Source organism: Sorex fumeus, unplaced genomic scaffold (assembly GCF_029834395.1).
Source record: "Sorex fumeus unplaced genomic scaffold, SorFum_2.1 ptg000265l, whole genome shotgun sequence".
Taxonomy (NCBI): Eukaryota; Metazoa; Chordata; class Mammalia; order Eulipotyphla; family Soricidae; genus Sorex; species Sorex fumeus.
The window spans coordinates 23,044,904-23,064,870 of record NW_026606322.1 but is presented as its reverse complement, the minus strand read 5'-3'; the positions used below and the strand labels follow the sequence as shown (position 1 = coordinate 23,064,870).

The window sequence follows — 19,967 nt, the reverse complement described above, 5'->3', positions numbered from 1 at the left end:
GCTCTGGTGGCCACGTAATGCCAGGAATTCAACTCAGGGCCCTGTACATGCTAAGCATGTTTTCTATGATTTGAATGATCTCTCTAGCCCATGTTTAAATTTTTAAAGTGTAGAGTTGGTTCTAAATTAGTTAATCTAACTGCTAAACAATTCTAATCTGAGAAATGCTGCATTTGATTTCTTCCAGTAATAATTATTTTTCTTTTTCAAATGTTGGTACTTATTTCTTAAACTTAACAATTTTAAAATTCTGACTTTGTCACCCTTAGCACATAGGGCTGGAGCGATAGCACAGCGGGTAGGGCGTTCACCTTACACGCGGCCAACATGGCCGACCCGAGTTCGATTCCTCCGCCCCTCTCCGAGAGCCCGGCAAGCTACCGAGAGTATTCGATATGCCCGACACAGTAACAACAAAGTCTCCAATGGAGACGTTACTGGGCCCGCTCGAGCAAATCGATGATCAACAGGAGGGCCTTTACCCTTTTTACCTTTAGCACATTGAGGTCAAAATAAACATAGTATTGAAATAGTCTTACAAAAATCTCTACCTTTAATGTTGATAATTATTTTAAATAATCTTTAGCCTGTTAATAATGGGGATAAACTATTCTTTAGTTTCTTGGATATAGACTATCTATGGTCTATAGATAATCTATATCCCAGCAGGTAGGGCATTTGCACACAGCTGACCTGGCCGACCCGGGTTTGATTCCTTCACCCCTCTTGGAGAGCCTGGCAAGCTACCGAGAGTATCTTGCCCACACAGCAAAGCCTGGCAAGCTCCTCGTGACGTATTCAATATGCCAAACACAGAACAAGTCTCACAATGGAGACCTTACTGGGCCCACTCGAGCAAATTGATGAACAACGGGAGGACAGTGCTATAGTGCTACCTAACATTGAGTAGAAATCAGACTTAGTTTGTATAGCAAGCAAGAGTGAAGGCCTTGATGTTTACATCCCATGTAACTCTTTTTCAGGTTTGCAATGGAACAAATATGGTTGCTGCTGATTCTAACTATTAGAGTGCTTCCAGGGTCTGCTCAGTTCAATAGCTACAATTGTGATGCCAACCTCCACAGTAGATTTCCTGGTAAGTCTGAACCTAATCTTTTTTCTAATTGTATCTAGAAAGAGTCATTATGTTTGGCTAGGAGATCATTGAAATATATATAAATAAAATATGGACGAATAGCCTTCTATATTAGATAGATATTAACAAATAGCCATTGTTATAATGGCCACTCACAGATGTAAAAAATATTGGCTGGTGGGTGATAAAATTGTAAGCGACACTAATTTCATTCAAAATTAGTTGAATGATGCCTAATTAATGCCAGTTTTTTCCCCCTCTAAGTTAATTTGGACTTCCAAAACTACTTATAAGGTAATAGGTTTATTTAGAAATAATGCTTAATAAAATGTTTTTAAAATATTATGCATTGTCCTAAAATATTATTTTTATGAATCGTTGGTCATGACCAAAGTACGAAGAGATTATTTTTAGTCTGCATTTTAGAATGCATTTCATAGTAATAAACCAATATTGTGACAGACATGATATTTGATGTATTGATGGACATGTCCAACCGGCTCCTGAAATCTGTACTCTGAGAAGTCAGTCAATGTTTCATTTAAGTGTTCATAATTCTAGATCAATGAAATAGAACCACAATGAAACATTCATGAAATAGAAATTAAACAATCTAAAACCACTTTACCAAATATGCCATGTCAATTGAAATACATTCTGCTATGTTCTATATACTTCAAACCAAACAATACTCATACATTTGGAGTATTCTAAGGTAAGTGTCTACTTGCAGAGAGTAATCATAGAGCAGCATATAGCAAAAGTTATGCAGTCTATGTGATTTTTTAATTTATCTGAAGAGAGGTGATCTAACTTTTCCCAGAATAAGGGTCTGAATGTGAAACAATATCTTAATGAACTGAGATCTAGTAACTAAGCTCTTGGCAAATTTAGTAAGGTATGATGTAAGAAATGTAAAAATCAGTCTAGAAACTATTCAGAGGCCGTATTATGAATGATCTTAAATAGAACAATGCATGTTTTGAAAAATTGTTTATTAAGGAAATTTTCAAATATAAGCAAGCAGAAAGATTAAAAAGAACACTCATCAGTGATCATTTTTTCACTTTATAAAATAGATGCAACTGTTAAATGTGATTTTAAGATAAACAATAGCTAGTCAACAAATAGGAAGATTTGACAAAAACATTTTTCAACTATAACTCATTCAAAATTTACTTGGAAATTGGGGTTAGCATCTGTGTTAGAGAATTGACTTCATCTAACGGAAAAATTAATGCATTTTATGAAAGGAGATATTATTGCAATTTGTAACAAGATTTTCTCTGAAGTTAGACCACCACGGTCCACAGTCACTGAGAGACAGGATGCTATTTATCCTTCTGTTTACATTTAAAGCAGATGGATTCCAGGTCTTTGAGAAAGACCCAAATCAGGAAGGTGAAAAGAATCTCTCTAGTTTTCAAGGGAATTTACACATATTCTGAGGACAGGAAAATGTACTTGCATTTGCAAGATTTCTAAATTAAAAATGCTCTGAGAAAACAGGAAAACAAGTTGTCTCTTATTTTCAAAGGGCAGAAATAAGTTTCTTATTTTTAATTATGGTTTCTTTGTTTACATGTTAGCATTCATAATATTGTCCACCATAGACAACAAATATCCAGACTTCCCAATTTGACATACGTGTGTGCACATATAAAGAAACATTGATGAAATTAAGATGTATATTAAATCTACAGTTTAGATACATTAGAAGTCTCAAGATACCTTTCAAGTTGATATGGTTTTTCAGCACATATTTGCAGGTTGTTAGTAAAAGACAACAAGGGAGAAAATAAAGCCTAAAGGTTAATTGTTTACTACCCTCTTGATATGAAGCTTCTCTTTGACATCAGGATCACCTTCATATCATGAGGAATCCCAGGAACTGCTCAGAAACCAAGTAATGGGTTAGAATGAGAATGAGTCTGACAAAAGAGAGGCTCTATCTAAATGCAAAGCAACGTTAATAATGAGAAGAGTAATCATCTCACCCTATCTGACCTTCACTGCTTCCTGACATTAGAACTATCTTTTAAAAATTTTTATGGCATTTATTCTTGAGCCAAGGGAATTACCATGGTCTAATTCATTTTAAATTTAAAGAGGTATTACTTTATTTTAAAAATAGTTAACTCTTTTGTAGTCTAAAAAATAGCTCTAAAAATAGTTGTTCAAATGGAAGGAGCGTTAAGTTAGAGTGCCAAGGAATTGGTTTACCAGAGTGAAACATAGATAAATATTTTTGTTTCTGTAATTAAAGAATATCTTTTGAACTTAGCCCCTTTTGGGAGAGAAGGCGATAGCAAATAAGAGAGTAAATAAGCCAAAACATTTAGGCCCCTGAAAAGGTCCTTATTAAGAAATGCACAATTAAGGATAAATTAAGTTTATGGCATTAGACATGTTGAGGCTGACACTTCCCTATGCTGAACTTTGGTGTCTGTGGTATATGTGAGTCAGTTACTTATCTTGACACCTTATATTTTCTGTAAAATAATAATAATAAAGAAGAGTAAAACAGGTTCTGTTAAGTGAGTCTACATACATTGCATAATTCTCTCTTATTCCTACCCAAAAAGCTCCTTACATCCATTTTAATTCTCATTTTAAAAGATGGGAAACTGTAGGATTGAAGTGTTCCAATATTTTAAAGCTGGAAATTGTTATATATAAAACTAGGATTCTTGCCATCAAACCATGTTTCCTTAAAATAAAATATGAACGTTAACTTTAAAATGAAGTATAAATGTCAAATCACAATGGAAAGTACTACATTAGAAGTCATATAGTAAGAAAATAGCATATGAAAAAGACATTTATTTAGCCTTTTCAGACTTGCTCAACTAAGGAAATACTTTCCTGTACTGCCTATAAATATTTAAGTGAATACAATTGTTACTCAGGAAGTTAGAAGATCACTCATTTAATTGATAGAATTGAGTGAGTTAACCTAAACGAACTGTCTGTTCTTGTGTTAGGCTTCGGTCAACCTCTGCACTGCTGTGTCCCATAACAATGAGAGGAACATGAAATAATTACCCCAGAGAATACATTCTAGTCCACTAAGTAATAGGAAAGGCCAGTTCTCCTAGATTTCTATATCATACTACTGTTTTAGTCTCCAAGTTGTCAGAAGGATGCTTGTTTTTTGATTTGCACCTGTGACTGCAATTGCTAGAACAGATGAGGCATAAGAACTGATCCAGGCAGTTGTGCTGATCACAGCCTGATTAATCTGCAGTGATAAAATGCAACAGGGAGAGGAGCAATTAGCTAGCAAATTTCAGTGACTGAGAAATTCAGAGTCCATATCATTGTATTTTGATATTTAAGTTCCTTATTTCAGGACTTTATTTTTTTCTTTTAAATTCCCTCTATTCTTGTAAACTCTATTTGACTGTTGTTTTTGTTGTTGCTGTTGTTTGTTTGTTTTGCTTTTTTTCTTTTTGGGTTTGGAAGTCACATCTGGCAGTATTCCGGGGTGTCACTCCTAGATATACTTAGAGGACCATGAAAGAATGGGATTCTAACCCAGGCTTCCACATGCTTCCTTGACCTTTATGTCAATTACTTGAGCCCTAAATTTTTTGTTTTTCTTTACTTGCTTCATAAAGATGACCAAACTTTTCTTGTTCTAAACAATGCCTAATAGGAAGTATTACTTTATAAGCTGCAACGTTTGCCTCAGACTACATATGGATTTGCTACAATATGAGAAACAACAGCTTGCCATTGCTAACGAGAAACAGATGTGGAAAACTGAGGTCCCCCTCAGAACCTGTTCAGTATCGAAAGAAGAACTCTCTCCTAATTCACTTTAAATTGCTCATCAGCTGCTGGAATTCTGTGAAGATGAAATATCAATACCCCTTTAGGACTTCTTGTTCTCATAGCACCCAAGCTCAGTATTGCATAAAAACTTGTTAAGAGGAAAAGTAACTTTTAAGAAAACGACTTAAAACAATAATGTAGCATCTGTTCTCTAAGCAAATTTGAGTTTATGGAGTACTTGAATATTACTGCATTCATTATACAGAGCTAGCCATGGAAATGACATACAAATTACTCTTCTAATCTTCTAAAATTGCATAAATTAGTTTTGAAATATCTATAAGTGTCCAGGAAATAAGTTATTTCTAGCTGAGATTTCTTTGCTACTACCAAGCTATGCGCTCTTTAATGTACAGAAATGACCCCCCCTTTTGTATTATCATTTTAAAACAAAACTATTATTAAGATACAAGTGAACTCAAATTGTCAGGAATACTTCATCTGAACTGCAAGGATATCTGTCTGCTTAGAACACCCAAGTTCTCCCATCTTGCATCACCAATGATTTCAGAGTGCCTCAGACATAATATCACCTCTTGAGGCCGCATGCTCGGGTCCTCCAGAGAGTAACTTACCATCACTTCAGGCAGTGTTTCTCAAAGAGAACAGCACATTGAAATCCCATGAATTCAAAATACTGAAACCTGGATCCCCCCTTCAGAGATGATTCTGGTGTAATTGGCACAGCTGTGGCCTCGTTTTCAACTGTGTTGTTAGGCATATTAGAAAGATGTCAACTATTTAAAAGCCACCCTGGGTGGTTCAAATAAGAAAGAAAGTTGAAGGATAGGTGAGATTGTACAATGATTATGGAACTTGCCTTGCACACTGCCAACCCCTGTTGAATCCCTAGAACTGCATATGATTTCCTCACCATTGCCAGGAGTGACTCCTGAGCACAGAGGTAGTCATAATCTCTGAACACTGCAAGGTATGGCTACCAAACTATTTAAATAAATAAATAAATAAATAAATAAATAAATAGAAATGTTTGAGAACTTCTGATTTCAAGTAGTGGTCTTCAATAGCTGGTCCATGAACCCTGTGCTTGTCCTCAGTGTAGAAAGTTTGAAAATCTCTGTTGTACTTCAGTGGTTATAACTACCAGTCTATGGACAGATACATAGGTCACAAGTCACGTTGAAGGTATAAAAATGTGGAAGAATACTGGTTTAAATAATAATTTCATCACTGAACTTAGAATAATAGCTAAGATATGAAATAACCCAGACGCCCAGCTACCAATGAATGGATCAAGAAGGTATGCTATATATACACAATGCAGCTGTATGAAAGAACAAAATCATGCAATTTTTGAAGAATGAATAGAACTGAAGAACATCATGCTAAATGAAGTCAGAATAGTAAAGTAAAAGTAAAGGCCCTCCCGTTGATCATCGATTTGCTCGAGCGGGCCCAGTAACGTCTCCATTGGAGACTTTGTTGTTACTGTGTCTGGCATATCGAATACGTCACGGGGAGCTTGCCAGGCTCTGCCGTGAGGGCGAGATACTCTCGATAGCTTGCCGGGCTCTCCGAGAGGAGCGGAGGAATCGAACTCGGGTTGGCCATGTTGGCTGCGTGCAAGGCAAACGCCCTACCGCTGTGCTATGAAGTCAGAATAAAAGGGAAAATATAAAGAATCTCTTATACGCAGCACTTAAAGATACACAGTGAGACAGCAACAAAACTCTCAAGATAGCTTAATGGTGGGACTCATACACACAATTGTGTTGTGAAGCATGTGAGAAGGAGTGGGGAGGTAGACAGGGAAATTGGTGATGGCTGTGGGGTCAGAATTATGTTCATGAGAAACCAGTAAGAATAGCTAGTATGAGCCAAGAGTAAAAGAAGTGAACAAAATTTAAACAAAGAAAGGGGTGGATGTGTGGAGACAGGACATCTTAGTCCCAATTCTTGACAACTGAGCACAAAAGTACACCTACTGGAGCATGGTCTCCGAAAGCCATTCATAAATCTTCTCTCACAGAGACTGAAACCCAGTTAATTCTTCAGGTAAGGAAGGGAGTCAGACATTCCTCCCTTCCTTACCTGAAGAATTAAAACAATTCTTTTGTATGTTTCTCTCAGTCTCTGTCTCTCTGTCTCTTTCTTATATCTCTTTTTTATTTATTATTTTTTTTCTTTTTTGGGGGGTTGTAACCCAGCAATGCACAGGGGTTACTCCTGGCTCATTTACTCAGGTACTACTCCTGGTGGTGCTTGGGGAACCATATGAGATGCCAGGAATAAAACCCGGGTTAGCCACGTGCAAGGCAAATGCCCTACCTGTTGTGCTATCACTCCAGCCCCTGCTTATCCCTTTTTTTTTAAATCTAGACTTCACTCTCCTTCATAGTACATCATACACATAGATATTTGGTAGAAGTGCTTAAACCCACCACAATCAATCTGTTTTGGGGCTCCCCTCTACTCAGCATATGTAGTAGATCTAATCATGCAGGTCAGTTGCATAAGAGACTTACAACACAGAATATCACTTGGAAGCTCTGGTTAGAGCCTGTAGTCATATCATCATGCTTGCTTTGCATGATTGCATAATTGAGTGTTAACGCCTACCCAGCAGACTGGCATGCATTTGTTTGCAGCTTCTGACAACAAGGTTTGGGAAATCTATCACTGTTTAAAGGAAAATGATTAAAAATTTTATTATTAATAATGAGGAAAGATATTTGTTGACAAGAATAATGGATTTGAAGGTTAACTATGTAAACAAATAGCCCAAAAAATCATTAATTCTATATTATTTAATGGGTTGGATTTTATCAATTAGAAGTTAGAAAATAACTGACATTAAGGACTTTAATGTTTGCCTGAAACTCTGAAAACAGTAATTATTTCAGGCAGTTAGCAGTAAAGGCAAACAATACAAGTTCTAGAAGGACAGTCAAGATGAAACCTTATCAATTATGTTCATATTGTCCATATAAAGAACTTGATATTTAAATATTATAAAAACAATTTTTGTGAAATTCTTTAATTAAGTGTATTCTAACCAAATTTTCCTTAGTGCATTTTTTGGCCTTCTGGGAAAATTGAGAGTTTTTAAAGACTTTGTAGCATAATGGAAAGCAAATATCAACTTCCGCATATTAACTAAGCACTACAGTAGAAGCCTTGGAGTTAAGTTGATGTGGGTCATATTGGAAAAATGTTCTGATTATTTTAAGGAACAACTTAGATATTCCTTTTATGTTCTCAGTGTATATCTCTTTGTATTGTATTGTACTCATGGGCCTCACATATATCAATATTTTTATAATTGGTTGCATATTTGCTTTTCAGAAAATTTGTTTTCCTCACTTCAAATTCTCTAAAGATTAAACTCATATTTCCAATTACCTGTTCTACATTTCTGCTTGAATGCTCTTGTACTTGTACTTAAGTCTTTTAAAAATGGAGTAAATAATTTCTCTTTTTTTTCTGGACAATTCTTTCCAAACACCTCTACTTTTCCAAGACATAGTTGTGTATATACTATTGTATACAAAATTTTATCATACAATTACATCCTGCATTGTTGTTAGGTTTCCTCTGTCTGTGCTACTCAGCCACGAGCTCCTTGAACTAAAGGACTCTTATAAATGTTTTTACCTTTAGAAACTAGCACAGAGACACAACACAACAAGTAAATATCTTTTTTTTAATATTTTGTTAATAAGTTCTACAACCCTCTTCAACTCGGAATGCTGGTATTGATTTTATTTGTTCAAATGCCATGCCTCTCACTCTTCATTCACATTAAAACTGACCTCAAGAATTGCTCTTCTAATCCAGATTTTCACTTTTTCCATCAATGGTAAAGAAACATTTTGAACTGCTATGCTGAAGTGCAAGTCCACAGTCCAGATTTTGAGAAATGATATATTTGCTAATACTATTGGAATATGTATGAAAATTATTTGAAGAATTGAAATTTTACCAGTAATTATTAGAAAATATTTTTTATTTTTATTTTAATTGTTTTAGTGAATTAGGTACTTTTTACTGAACAAACACATGTTTAGAAAGAGGTAAAAAGGAAAAAAAGAGAAATATATATATGCTCAAGAGAGAACATAGTCTTCACCTGAGTTACAATAAGCAAGCAAAGACACATGGAGACAAGCAAGTTAGGTGCATATTCAGGGAACATGGACTTGTAGAGCAAGCCAGGAAGTAGTTTTCAAAATTCTTAAGCATTAGGGTCTTATGACAAAAAAATATTCAAACTATCAAAATTGAGGTATTTTCTGCCTCAACTGTATTCTTTTCAATTTAATCAAGCTAAATGCAAACTTATTGAGAAAAAAGAATATTAAGATATATGCATGATAGAGATGCAAATGATATTGTGAAAATATGCATGCAGAAGGTAAGAGAGTAATTCAGTATTTTGGTAACTTCATTGTTGGTAAAAAAAAGAAAGCAAAGTTTTTGATTCACAAAAATGAATAGATCTCCTCATTACTCCACTTACATGGCAACTGTATTTTATGGTAACCCAAATCGGAACATATTTTTGTACATTATGAGAAAGATCACTGACAGAATGACAGATTAGTTATTATTTGCATAATTTTAGAAAATACTAAACAGGAAAACCTAAAGCCTGGTGGAGGAGTGCAGAACATTTCTTCCTTATTTTTTAAACCCTGAATTTAATTGAGTACTATATTTTATTTTATTCCTTTGAAAAAGAAATTGGTTAAAATATTGATAGAAATCGTATTCTGGCAATAAAATTGCAAATAAACTTTGTAAGAAGATCCATTTAAAAATACTATATATAAACATTGAACAACAACAAAAAATCAAATATTAGAAAACATTTGCTTCTCATTTTTTTTCTTGTCTTTAGCTGGTTCTTATTCGGCTGTTTAATACTACAGAGTATTGTTTAAAGTGATGCTGCAATTTGAGTCACAGACTAAACAATAACGTCCAAAAAATTTAGTTGTTGAGAGCAAATATTTCATAACTCTGAAAATAAAGCTCTATTTTTGGCAGAAATTGACCTTTGGCAACTTGCAGCATCATTTTTCCTCTCCCAGTCTCACAAATGAAAACGTGCTAAATAGATGACTTTAGTATCTACAACTGGGAAAAATATGTTCCTTGGAAGGGACAGTGAAACATCTTTAGAAAACTAGGTTAAGATGTATTTGAACAGATCTCTTTTCTTATCCTGCAAAAAGTCTTTAATTTGCTATTTCTTCAAGTGGGATGTTTGTAGCAAATTCACCTCCACTGCAGAGGTTACAAGTCTTCAGCTATAAAGCAAAAAGTAGAAAGAACAGAACTGCCACTGCCTTTGTATGCTACCCTGAGCATGAATTAATTCCTCTCAAAAGATGAAGTTAAGGCCCTTCGCTGTTTTAAATCAAATAGAATAATCTTTCTCCACTGTGGCATGTTTATCAATAAGTATTCTCTCCAATGTATTTATGATATGTCAAGTAATTCAATATACAGGTTCTGTATTACACCGGGCGTTATGCAAGTTTTTGTTGAGCTCTCTAATACTAAGAACTTTATTTGGAATTAAGGCAGGTACTTTGTTATTCCCTGGGAGATCTTTCTGTGCTTAAATGTTTCCTGTGATCATCCCTTTGCCACATTTTCCACTGTACTTCACTCCCTGCCATATACTCTGCATGAAAATTCTAATAGAAACAAACTATCCAATTGACCACCTGTCTTGAGCACTTTACACACTATGTCTTTATTCGTGTTCTTTTCTTTGTATTTTCACTTTGCCACTCTTTTGCTTGTTTGCTTTGGCTTTGGTTCCATCTGATAGTCCTTAAGAGACTACTCCCGAGTGACGTATTCCGGGAACATGAAGTTCTAGGGATAGGATTCAGGAGGCTCTCATATGCAAAGCATGTACTCCAAACCTTGAACAATCTCCCTAGACCAATTTTTTTTCCTTACGTAATTAGTTCTTACTGTTATTTCAAAATCAGCTCAGTACTTATCTACTCCACAAAGCCCAGAATGTTCTTCTTAGAGATGATTTGGATGAGACTAGTTTTCTATTCCACTTCAATTCTCTCTTCCCAATATTTTTGTCAATGTAGGTATCATCTGTCTTCTTTTTTTTTGACTGCTGTGTATTTGAGAATAAGTAACATTGTTCTGTGAATCCTTGATGTAATATATTTAAATATTTTCTGTGATTTATTATGTATCAATTATCTTTTGGAATATATCCTTAAATATAAAAAAGCTCCCTACTTCTCACTTTCAGTTTATTTAGGAAACAACTATGCAAATAAATATTTGATTTTAAGTAATAAAGCAGCATTTGATTGGGAATTGTTGGGAAAGGACAACTAAATGTGATCTGAAGGGAAGAGGAGTTAATCTGACAAGAACTGAAGGTAGAAGAAGCATTTCAAGTAGAAGAAAGGGCGCTGATTAAAGTCCTTGTATACACTGTATACACTGTACTAGACTTTCAAAAAGTGTAGCAGTACATTGGGGTAGGGTGCTTGCTTTGCATGAAGTCAGTTGAGTTTGGTTCTATCACCACATATGGTTCCTGGAGTCCCATAATGAGCGATTTCTGAGTGCAGACCCAGGAGTAAATCCCGTGTTCTGCTTGGTGTGGCCCAGAAACAAACAAAAAAAATTTTATTTGAAGCAATTGTAGATCATAAGGGTGGAAGGAGAAGAGAGATGAGAATGAGCAGGCAAAGCCGGCAACAGACCTCAGTGATGTCAAGAACCTGACTCAATATTTGGACTTCGAATTCATTTATGATAGGACTTGTAAAGTAATGGAGGAAAGACAATGCCAAGAAAGTGTATCAGTTCTTTAGCCACCTTACTCTCAGTGTCTGAGTTTAAGAGATTTGCATGAGACACAGAGATAGAACAGAGTATAAGGTCCACGGTCCCTGAGCACAAAGCCAGGTGTAATCCCTGAGAATTATCCGATGTGGCTGAACCTCCCTCAACTCCCTCCCCCCCTCAAAACAAAAAAAAAAAGATATTTTCAACCTTAGTTTGCAAATGGACATTTCAGATAAAAAATTCACCCTTTTCTGAGCATGTGTGTGTTTTCAATGTGGCTTTAGCTTCTGCCTTTGTAGTTTAAGATTGCCAGCCGTGACTGGGTTGGCAGACCCTAAGAATTTAGTGAGCTGGACCAGTCAAAGTGGTCTAACTTGGTCCAGCTAAAGGCTCTCAGTTATCTCACAACTTGTATTTTCAGCTTCTCTATTTCAGGGCGAGGCAGTGCTCTAGGCTTATCAGAACACTTGTCCTCCAGAGTGTTTTAAAAGCATCTAAGGAAAGGTACTACAGCTATCACTGCTCAGCTAAAAATACCAACCCTAGAAACAAAGAACTCCAGTTCAAACAGTTCTGGCTGAACATTATCCCCCACCAATCAGACAAGCCTCAAGCACAGTCAAGTGTGCTTTATTCAGCATTATTATGCAAAAGACCACTGGATGGTTTGTTTAAGAATAGGATATAAATTGTTTATTAATGATAGGAATGGTTCCAAACTGCTTCTGGTGTGTGTGTGTATCTGTGTGTGTGTGTAATATTTTTTGGAGTGGTGAATGGCTCAACATATCTTCATGATTATATGTTGCTGAACTTTAGACAATATGTTATTTGGATTCAGACTGAAAAATAATTTTCCTTTACACAGCAGTACATTATATGTGCAATGTGTATAATGTTAATATTTCTGCTTTTAACTCAATACTGCACTAGAATTCAAACTTTATCAAATATAATTTGATGTTCTAGATAATGTGAATTATTTAAACTTTTACTATTTCCTCTCTTTTCTGATTGTGTGCTTCTTTTTACAATTAGCCTATAGTAACAATTTCTGAGAGCTATAGGAATATGTTTGTAACACAGATGTAGACAGGAAAAATAATGATTTCAGGAAAGGAGCATATTTAAAATATAATACTAGCTATTGGGAAAGGCACTATCATGTATCTCATAACTTAGTTGTGAATTCAGTGTCTGTGGATGTTACAAAGTAGTGGACTGTGGAGAGAGTCCAGCAGGTAGGGTGCTTGCTTGTACACAGCTTACTTGGGTTTGATCCCTAACACCTCATTTGGTCACCCAAACCCTGTCAGGATTATTCCTAAAAGCTGAGCCAGGAAGAAGCTCTGACTACCACTGAGTGTTGTCCCCAAACTGAAAGAAATTTAAAATTAAAAAACAAAGTAGTTTGTGCTTTGGTAATTTGTACATAATATATCAAGATCTGTGAAAACATCAGGGCATCAATAAAATAGTTAATTAAAAACAGACACGGACCTTGGTGAAATGAGTAGTTGTTGAAGAGTTTAACAAAAAGGCGATATGATTAGATTCATATCTTAAAAGATTCATAACTAGAGGGAACCAGGGGAGAAAATAAAGGAACTCTTTTGGAAGCTAAGAAAATATTCTAGGAATAAAAGTAAGAGTAGCTTAAGTCAAGATCTACTATGTAGGAGAAAAATCAATAAATTTAAGATATTTTTGAAAGTTGATATGTACTGAAAAATCATTTATCAAAATGAACTCTATTATTAAATAAAAGTTATCATTTTAAAGACACTAGTACTTTTGAAATAGTGTGCTAACATAGTTTGAAGAGCTGTGAAATTGTTCCACTCATCCATGTACATAGTCTTATAAATAAATGTTATTTTAATAAAAATGTAATGTGTTTAAATTTTAAGAATAACAAAGATGTGGTTGCATTTAAACAGCATTATTGAATGTAAGTAAAGATAGTCTCCCAATTTTGAGTGTTTATTATTTTCTCTGCTAGCAAAATGTACTTTATGATGGATCCATATAAACTATCCACTAATAAAGTGAATTTTTTTTGTTCTCTACAACAACTAGTATTAGTATTTGCCCTTTGGCCATGAAAAAATATTTTCCATATTTAGTCAATACAAATAATTTTACTTCTTTTTTTTGTATGGGCTGGAGCGATAGCACAGCGGGTAGGGCGTTTGCCTTGCACACAGCCAACATGGCCGACCCGAGTTTGATTCCTCCGCCCCTCTCGGAGAGCCCGGCAAGCTACCGAGAGTATTCGATATGCCAGACACAGTAACAACAAAAGTCTCCAATGGAGACGTTACTGGGCCCGCTCGAGCAAATTGATGATCAATGGGAGGGCCTTTACTTTTTTTGTAATGAGTGTAAACTTATAACCAAATAGAAATTTCCATCCTGAACTATTCACTTTTATAACACCTTTTTAGTAATAAAAAATCACAATAGAACAAAAAATATTCTACTACCCCAAATGCTGATTACTTTACACTTAGATTAGAATCGTGTTAGTAAGAAAATTAATTCTGTGTTGAACAACAGTAATACATGCATGTATTACTTACGTGAATATCCTATTTGTTTACCAAATTACGTTTATTTTGCTTTCATTTGTTCTTCTTAAAAATGTCAGAATCCTTTCTCTAAATTGTTTAATAGATTTCTGTTTGTTCACACATATTGAAAATATTTCAGATTCTTTATCTAAGTACTTAACAGAGTGAAAATGCAGTAACGTTCCTGGCTTAAATTTCTACACTCTGTAGCAAAGTACCATAAAATAAGGTGACTTGAAACTTGGTTATGACAGAACTCTGGAGACCAGAAGTTCAAATGAAGGTGTCAACAGGGCAAATTCCCTCTGAGAGTTGATACTCTGGGTAGAATTCTTCCCAACCCTTCCTTGCTTTTGGTGCCTTGATGTCAATCTTTGGCATCCTGTGGTTTGTAGATTCTTTAATCTAACAGAATAGCTATTAATTGATTAATCTAACAGATTAGCTATTCTAATCTCTCTCTTAATGGACATTCTTTTACCCCTTTTCCTTAACATGACATTCTTCTTACAAGGACATCAGTCATACTGGATTAGAGACCCACCCAAGTCTAGTATGACACCTAAGCATTGTATTGCAATGACTCTGGTTCTGAAAAAAGGGCCATGATCTAAGGCACTGAGATTAGGATTTATTTATTTATTTTTCAATGCAGGGGTCATAAAAGGATCATAACCCAAAGTAATTCCCAAAACCAGTAAAAGTAAAATGGTCTTGGGGTTGAAAAGATAGTAGAGCTGGAAAGGTACTAGCTTTTCATGCAGTTTACCTGAGTTCAATCCCTGACACCCTATATCGTCCCCTGAACTCTGCCAAAAGTGTCACTGTCACTGTCCTCCCATTGTTCATTGATTTGCTTGAGTGGGCCCAGTAACGTCTCCATTGTGAGACTTGGTGTTTTTGTGTTTGGCATATCGAATACGTCACGGGTAGCTTGACAGGCTTTTGCCATACGGGCGAGGTACTCTTCGTAGCTTGCTGGGCTCTCCAAGAAGGGCGGAGGAATCAAACCTGGGCCTATCAGCTGGGCGCCGTGCAAAGCAAACGCCCTACCAGCTGTGCTATCTCTACCTGAGGCCCCAAGCACCTCTGTGTGTGGCCCCAAATTGGCACACTGTCCTCCCGTTGTTCATCGATTTGCTCAAGCAGGTCCAGTAACATCTCCATTGTGAGACTTGTTACTGTGTTTGGCATACTGAATACGTCACGGGTAGCCATGTGGGTGAAATACTCTCGGTAGCTTGCTGGGCTCTCCAAGAGGGGCGGAAGAATTGAACCTGGCTCTGCCAGGCCAGCCACGCACAAGGCAAATGCCCTACAGCTGTGCTATCTCTCCAGCCCAAAATTAAGGGGGAAAAATTCTTCCACTGGGAAATTATTTACCTACCAAATTATTTATTTTATAAATATATTTGTTTCTTTTCTTCCGCCCCTCTCGGAGAGCCTGGCAAGCTACCGAGAGTATTCGATATGCCAAACACAGTAACAACAAAGTCTCCAATGGAGACGTTACTGGGCCCGCTCGAGCAAATCGACGATCAACGGGAGGGCCTTTACCTTTTTACCTTTATTTGTTTCTTTGCATGTAGAAAAATAACTAGAGACTTAGAGAATTACTGTGTGTTGTGCATGTTTATGCTACAAGTGGCGCTGTGTTCTTACCTTTGCAGAGGTGACTTCATTTGTCACTCACAGAATGACTCATAGAAATCTGAAATAAAGCAATTTGTGCTTTGAATTTTTATGCCTAATCCACTAATTTGACTGAGTGCTAATCATAAGAAAATTTTTCTATGCATTTCTGCTTGTAATATTTGCACAGTAGCTTTTTCATTCTCTTTATCTATGATGTTATTTTATAAAGACAAAATGAAATGAAATTTATTCCAGTGCATGATTTTGACTCTTTTTTGTGATAAAATGGATTATGAAATACTTAAGTGCTCAACAATATGGCTCAGGATGAATTTGTTTTTGAAGTAAAAAGATTTTATTTGGAGGTTTTGAGGGAAGGAGGAAGAGAGAATGTGGGAGAGAGTGGAGAGTAACGTGCTCAAGAGAGAACCCGGGCTTCTCCAAGGATGGAGAGAGCCCTACACATATTTAACATGAAAGACACCTCAAGAGGGGAGATGCAGGCGACACATGTGCTTGGGTTCCACACGTACTCAGCCATATGTGCACAAGCAGCACCTGCGCTAGGGTGGCATATGAGCCAAGCTCAGGATAAATTTTAATAGTTTTTTCTGTATACTTGGAAAAATGCATCTTTTGTACAATTTTTACTATACTAGACAAGTAATCTGAATAATTTAATATCTCTAATTCAGAATTTATTCAGTAAGATGATTTTTCCCACTCAACTTTCTAATCTTTGACAGTATACTCAACTACAATTTACTGCACATTGAAAGGAAATAGACCAGAAGGAAACAGAGATAAACTATAATCTCCCTAGTCTCCTAAGTAACTACTTTCCTTATGGTTTACACATGGATTATGGAGTACTCAGCTAGTGGAATGAGTTACACTGATGAGGTCAATAAATACATTGGGGATGTTAACATTTCTTGTTCCCTTTATTGTGCGCTTTGACCTATTTTTTTAAATATTTATTTTTATTTCAGCTGAAAGAGACATCAATGTCTACTGTGGGGTGCAGGCCATTACAATGAAGATTAATTTTTGCACAGTCCTTTTCTCTGGTTATTCTGAAACAGATCTAGCTCTGAATGGAAGGCATGGGGATTCCCACTGCAGGGGATTCATCAATAACAACACCTTTCCTGCAGTGGTCATTTTTATCATCAATCTCAGCACCTTGGAGGGCTGTGGAAACAACTTAGTGGTAAGATTAGTGTGAAACTGTGTGTTATGTTTGGATCATAACTAAGAAATCTCTCCATTTTGTGAAATAATCAGAAGCTTAATTTATCTCTCAAGAAAGAAACCCAATAAAATGGAAGAAGTCATTTGCCTTTGTATTTTTTTAAGGCTTATCTCACAACCTATAATTTTATTTTCTCTATAATGTTCCTGTTTATTAGAGTCAGCAGTTAAGGGCCCTAGATTGTCCATTCTCCACTAAATAACACTATTTTTGTGTGAGTGACACTAGTGGATATTTTTTTACAAGGTATCATTACCTTCTTCATGTTACTTTTGGAAGTGTCTTGATACACATTTATTTTTTTCCTAGTTAATTTGGCAATGGATTTTTGGACTATGACTTCTTAGTGACCTCATTCAGAAAGAAAAATGAAATGGACAATGGGAAATTCAAAATGTTCTAGATTTTGTGTCTACTCTGGAAGGATTCTCATTACTGTTTTGTAAAAGGCTGTCAGCACTTCTGGTGTGAAATTTTTACTGTGTGTAACTGTCTTTGAAATTAAAAATGTTTATTTATCAAGTATTATTCATGAAATCCCAGTAGCATAGTCTCTCTAATTCCTATGAATAGCAAAACTACTGTTTCAAATATTTCCATTTTTTTGTGTGAACACCAGTCTACATTTATGTATTTATCAATACATTACACATCCAAAACCAGAACTGCAAAGAATTGACTGACCCTGGAATTAAAATTAATCAAAATAAAGATGTTGTGATTTGGGGGATATTTATTATCTAAAATTCATCTGGTACTAGTTTTCATTTTGCTCACTAAATAGAATCTTACTGGTAACTCCTAGCAAAGACAAAATGATATACAATGAGCGTAATCACTTAGTCCAACGAGGAAGGAGAAATTGATGTTTGCACTTCATAAATTAGTCTTTGGTGTTACTGGGAAGGCTTGGTTATAATAAAGGTGGAATATCTGAGACTTGGTGAGGAATGGGAGACAGGCTAAAGAGGTCTCTTTGAATATTCTTCCTTATTTTTTCCCAGAGGGCAGTTAGAATATTATGTCTATGACCATTTCCAAGTCTGCACTTTGGGGTATTATTGACTCTTTTTATTAAAAACATTTATTCATCTCTTCAAGTTATGTGTAGAGAAATTATGAATTGGGCCTAAGGGAGATTGATGCAGGCTGATTATTATAAGTCTTCATTTACTTGGGAGGGGAAGCCTTCATGGAGAATAGTAGAATCTCCTCCTTCTTCAGTATACCCCTAAACCTTTTTGGGGGGAAGCTTTATTCTTTAGATTTTCCACCTACTACCACAGGAAAAAAGGCAAAAAGCCATAAAAAGCACCTATACACTTTATACAAGTTTTAGAACTGAATTACTGCTATAAAATATTATTTTATAAATCTAATCAGAATGGGTATGTACATATATATGTGTATATATATATAGGCAGAATAGGAATGTTTATTGAGTCAGTAGGGCAAGTGTTGAGAAGAGAGGAAGATTTGCTTATTTTTCACTTTTGCTTTAGGTGTGAGCAACTTTGGACTATGCTTTAAGAATTCTTCATGAGAGGAAATAAGATAACCAATAAATCAGTGTATTGGAATAGAATAAAATGTTTTTATTAATAAATATTCTCACTCTGCTTGTGAATTCATTGGACTATTGTCTCAGCTCTACCTATATGTTTTTAAGTTCATGCTTAGACTTAATTTTATTGTTGAAAATTTATCACAGGACTGGAGAGATAGCTCACTGGATTGGAATGCATGCACTGTTTTTATTCCCCTAAGCACAGCGAGGAGTAATTCTTGAGCGATGAGCTGAGAGTATCACTGCTAGGTGTGACCCCCAAAAAACAAAAATATTTTAGGTCTCCATTATATCTTATATATACTGTATTCTATATGATAGTTTCCAAGGTGGAAGAAGCCCCAACCATGGCATTATGAAAGTCAAGAGCATTATTTATTACTTCTAAAGTGCTACTTCTGAAAATTTCATTGATTGATGAGTTCAGTGAAAACTAACTGAACTAAGAAAAGCACATGTTAGAAAATATACATATGTGTATATATACATAATGATAGTGATAATTGTCTTTTGGGGGTACACACTTAGCTTTGCTCAAGACCTATTCCTGTTCTGTGCTCTGGGATGACATCTGGTATGGCTCCGGCCCACCTTTATGCATGCAGGGGATCAAATCTGGGTCAGTCATCTGCAAGGCAAGTACTTTACCAGCTACCTTATCTCTCTGGCCCTGAGAAATATTTTTACATAATGTCTTGGAATTCATGAGTTTTTCTGAAACACATCTATAAACTATTTTTCTGGAAGGGATTAAAATATATCAATATATCATAGGAGACTCAGGGAAGATTGCACTATAGCACTATCCTCCCGTTGTTCATCGATTTTGCTCGAGCAGGCACCAGAAACATCTCCATTGTGAGACCTGTTGTTACTGTGTTTGGCATATCGAATATTTCATGGGTAGCTTGCCAGGCTTTGCCATGCAGGCGAGGTAGTCTTGGTAGCTTGCCGGGCTCTCCTAGAGGGGTGGAGGAATCAAACTCAGGTTGGCCCAGCCAGCTACGTGCAAGGCAAATGCCCTACCACTGTGTTATCGCTCCAGCCCTGTGCTATAGCTTTAGCCCCAGGGAAGATTAGCTTTTAAAATAATAGGGGATTTTATTTTTCCAAAATTTATTATGGATGGGGCCTTGAGATGTGGCTCTCACTGTTCTGTGCTAAAGCAGCAAGAGTGAACAAGACTGAAAGTTCTTTCCTACA

At 35.8% G+C, this 19,967-nt stretch overlaps 1 protein-coding gene across 1 annotated transcript in view; it reads left to right on the top strand.

Annotated features, from left to right (window-relative positions):
- Nucleotides 1-990: 990 nt before the first annotated feature.
- ZPLD1 (zona pellucida like domain containing 1) overlaps nucleotides 991-19,967 on the top strand; it is a 37,241-nt gene continuing 18,264 nt past the window's right edge. Inside the window, exons 1-2 of the mRNA XM_056109428.1 lie at nucleotides 991-1,096; nucleotides 16,935-17,155. Of these exons, the coding sequence (XP_055965403.1) occupies nucleotides 991-1,096; nucleotides 16,935-17,155 (327 nt within the window). The remainder of the gene's footprint in view (nucleotides 1,097-16,934; nucleotides 17,156-19,967) is intronic.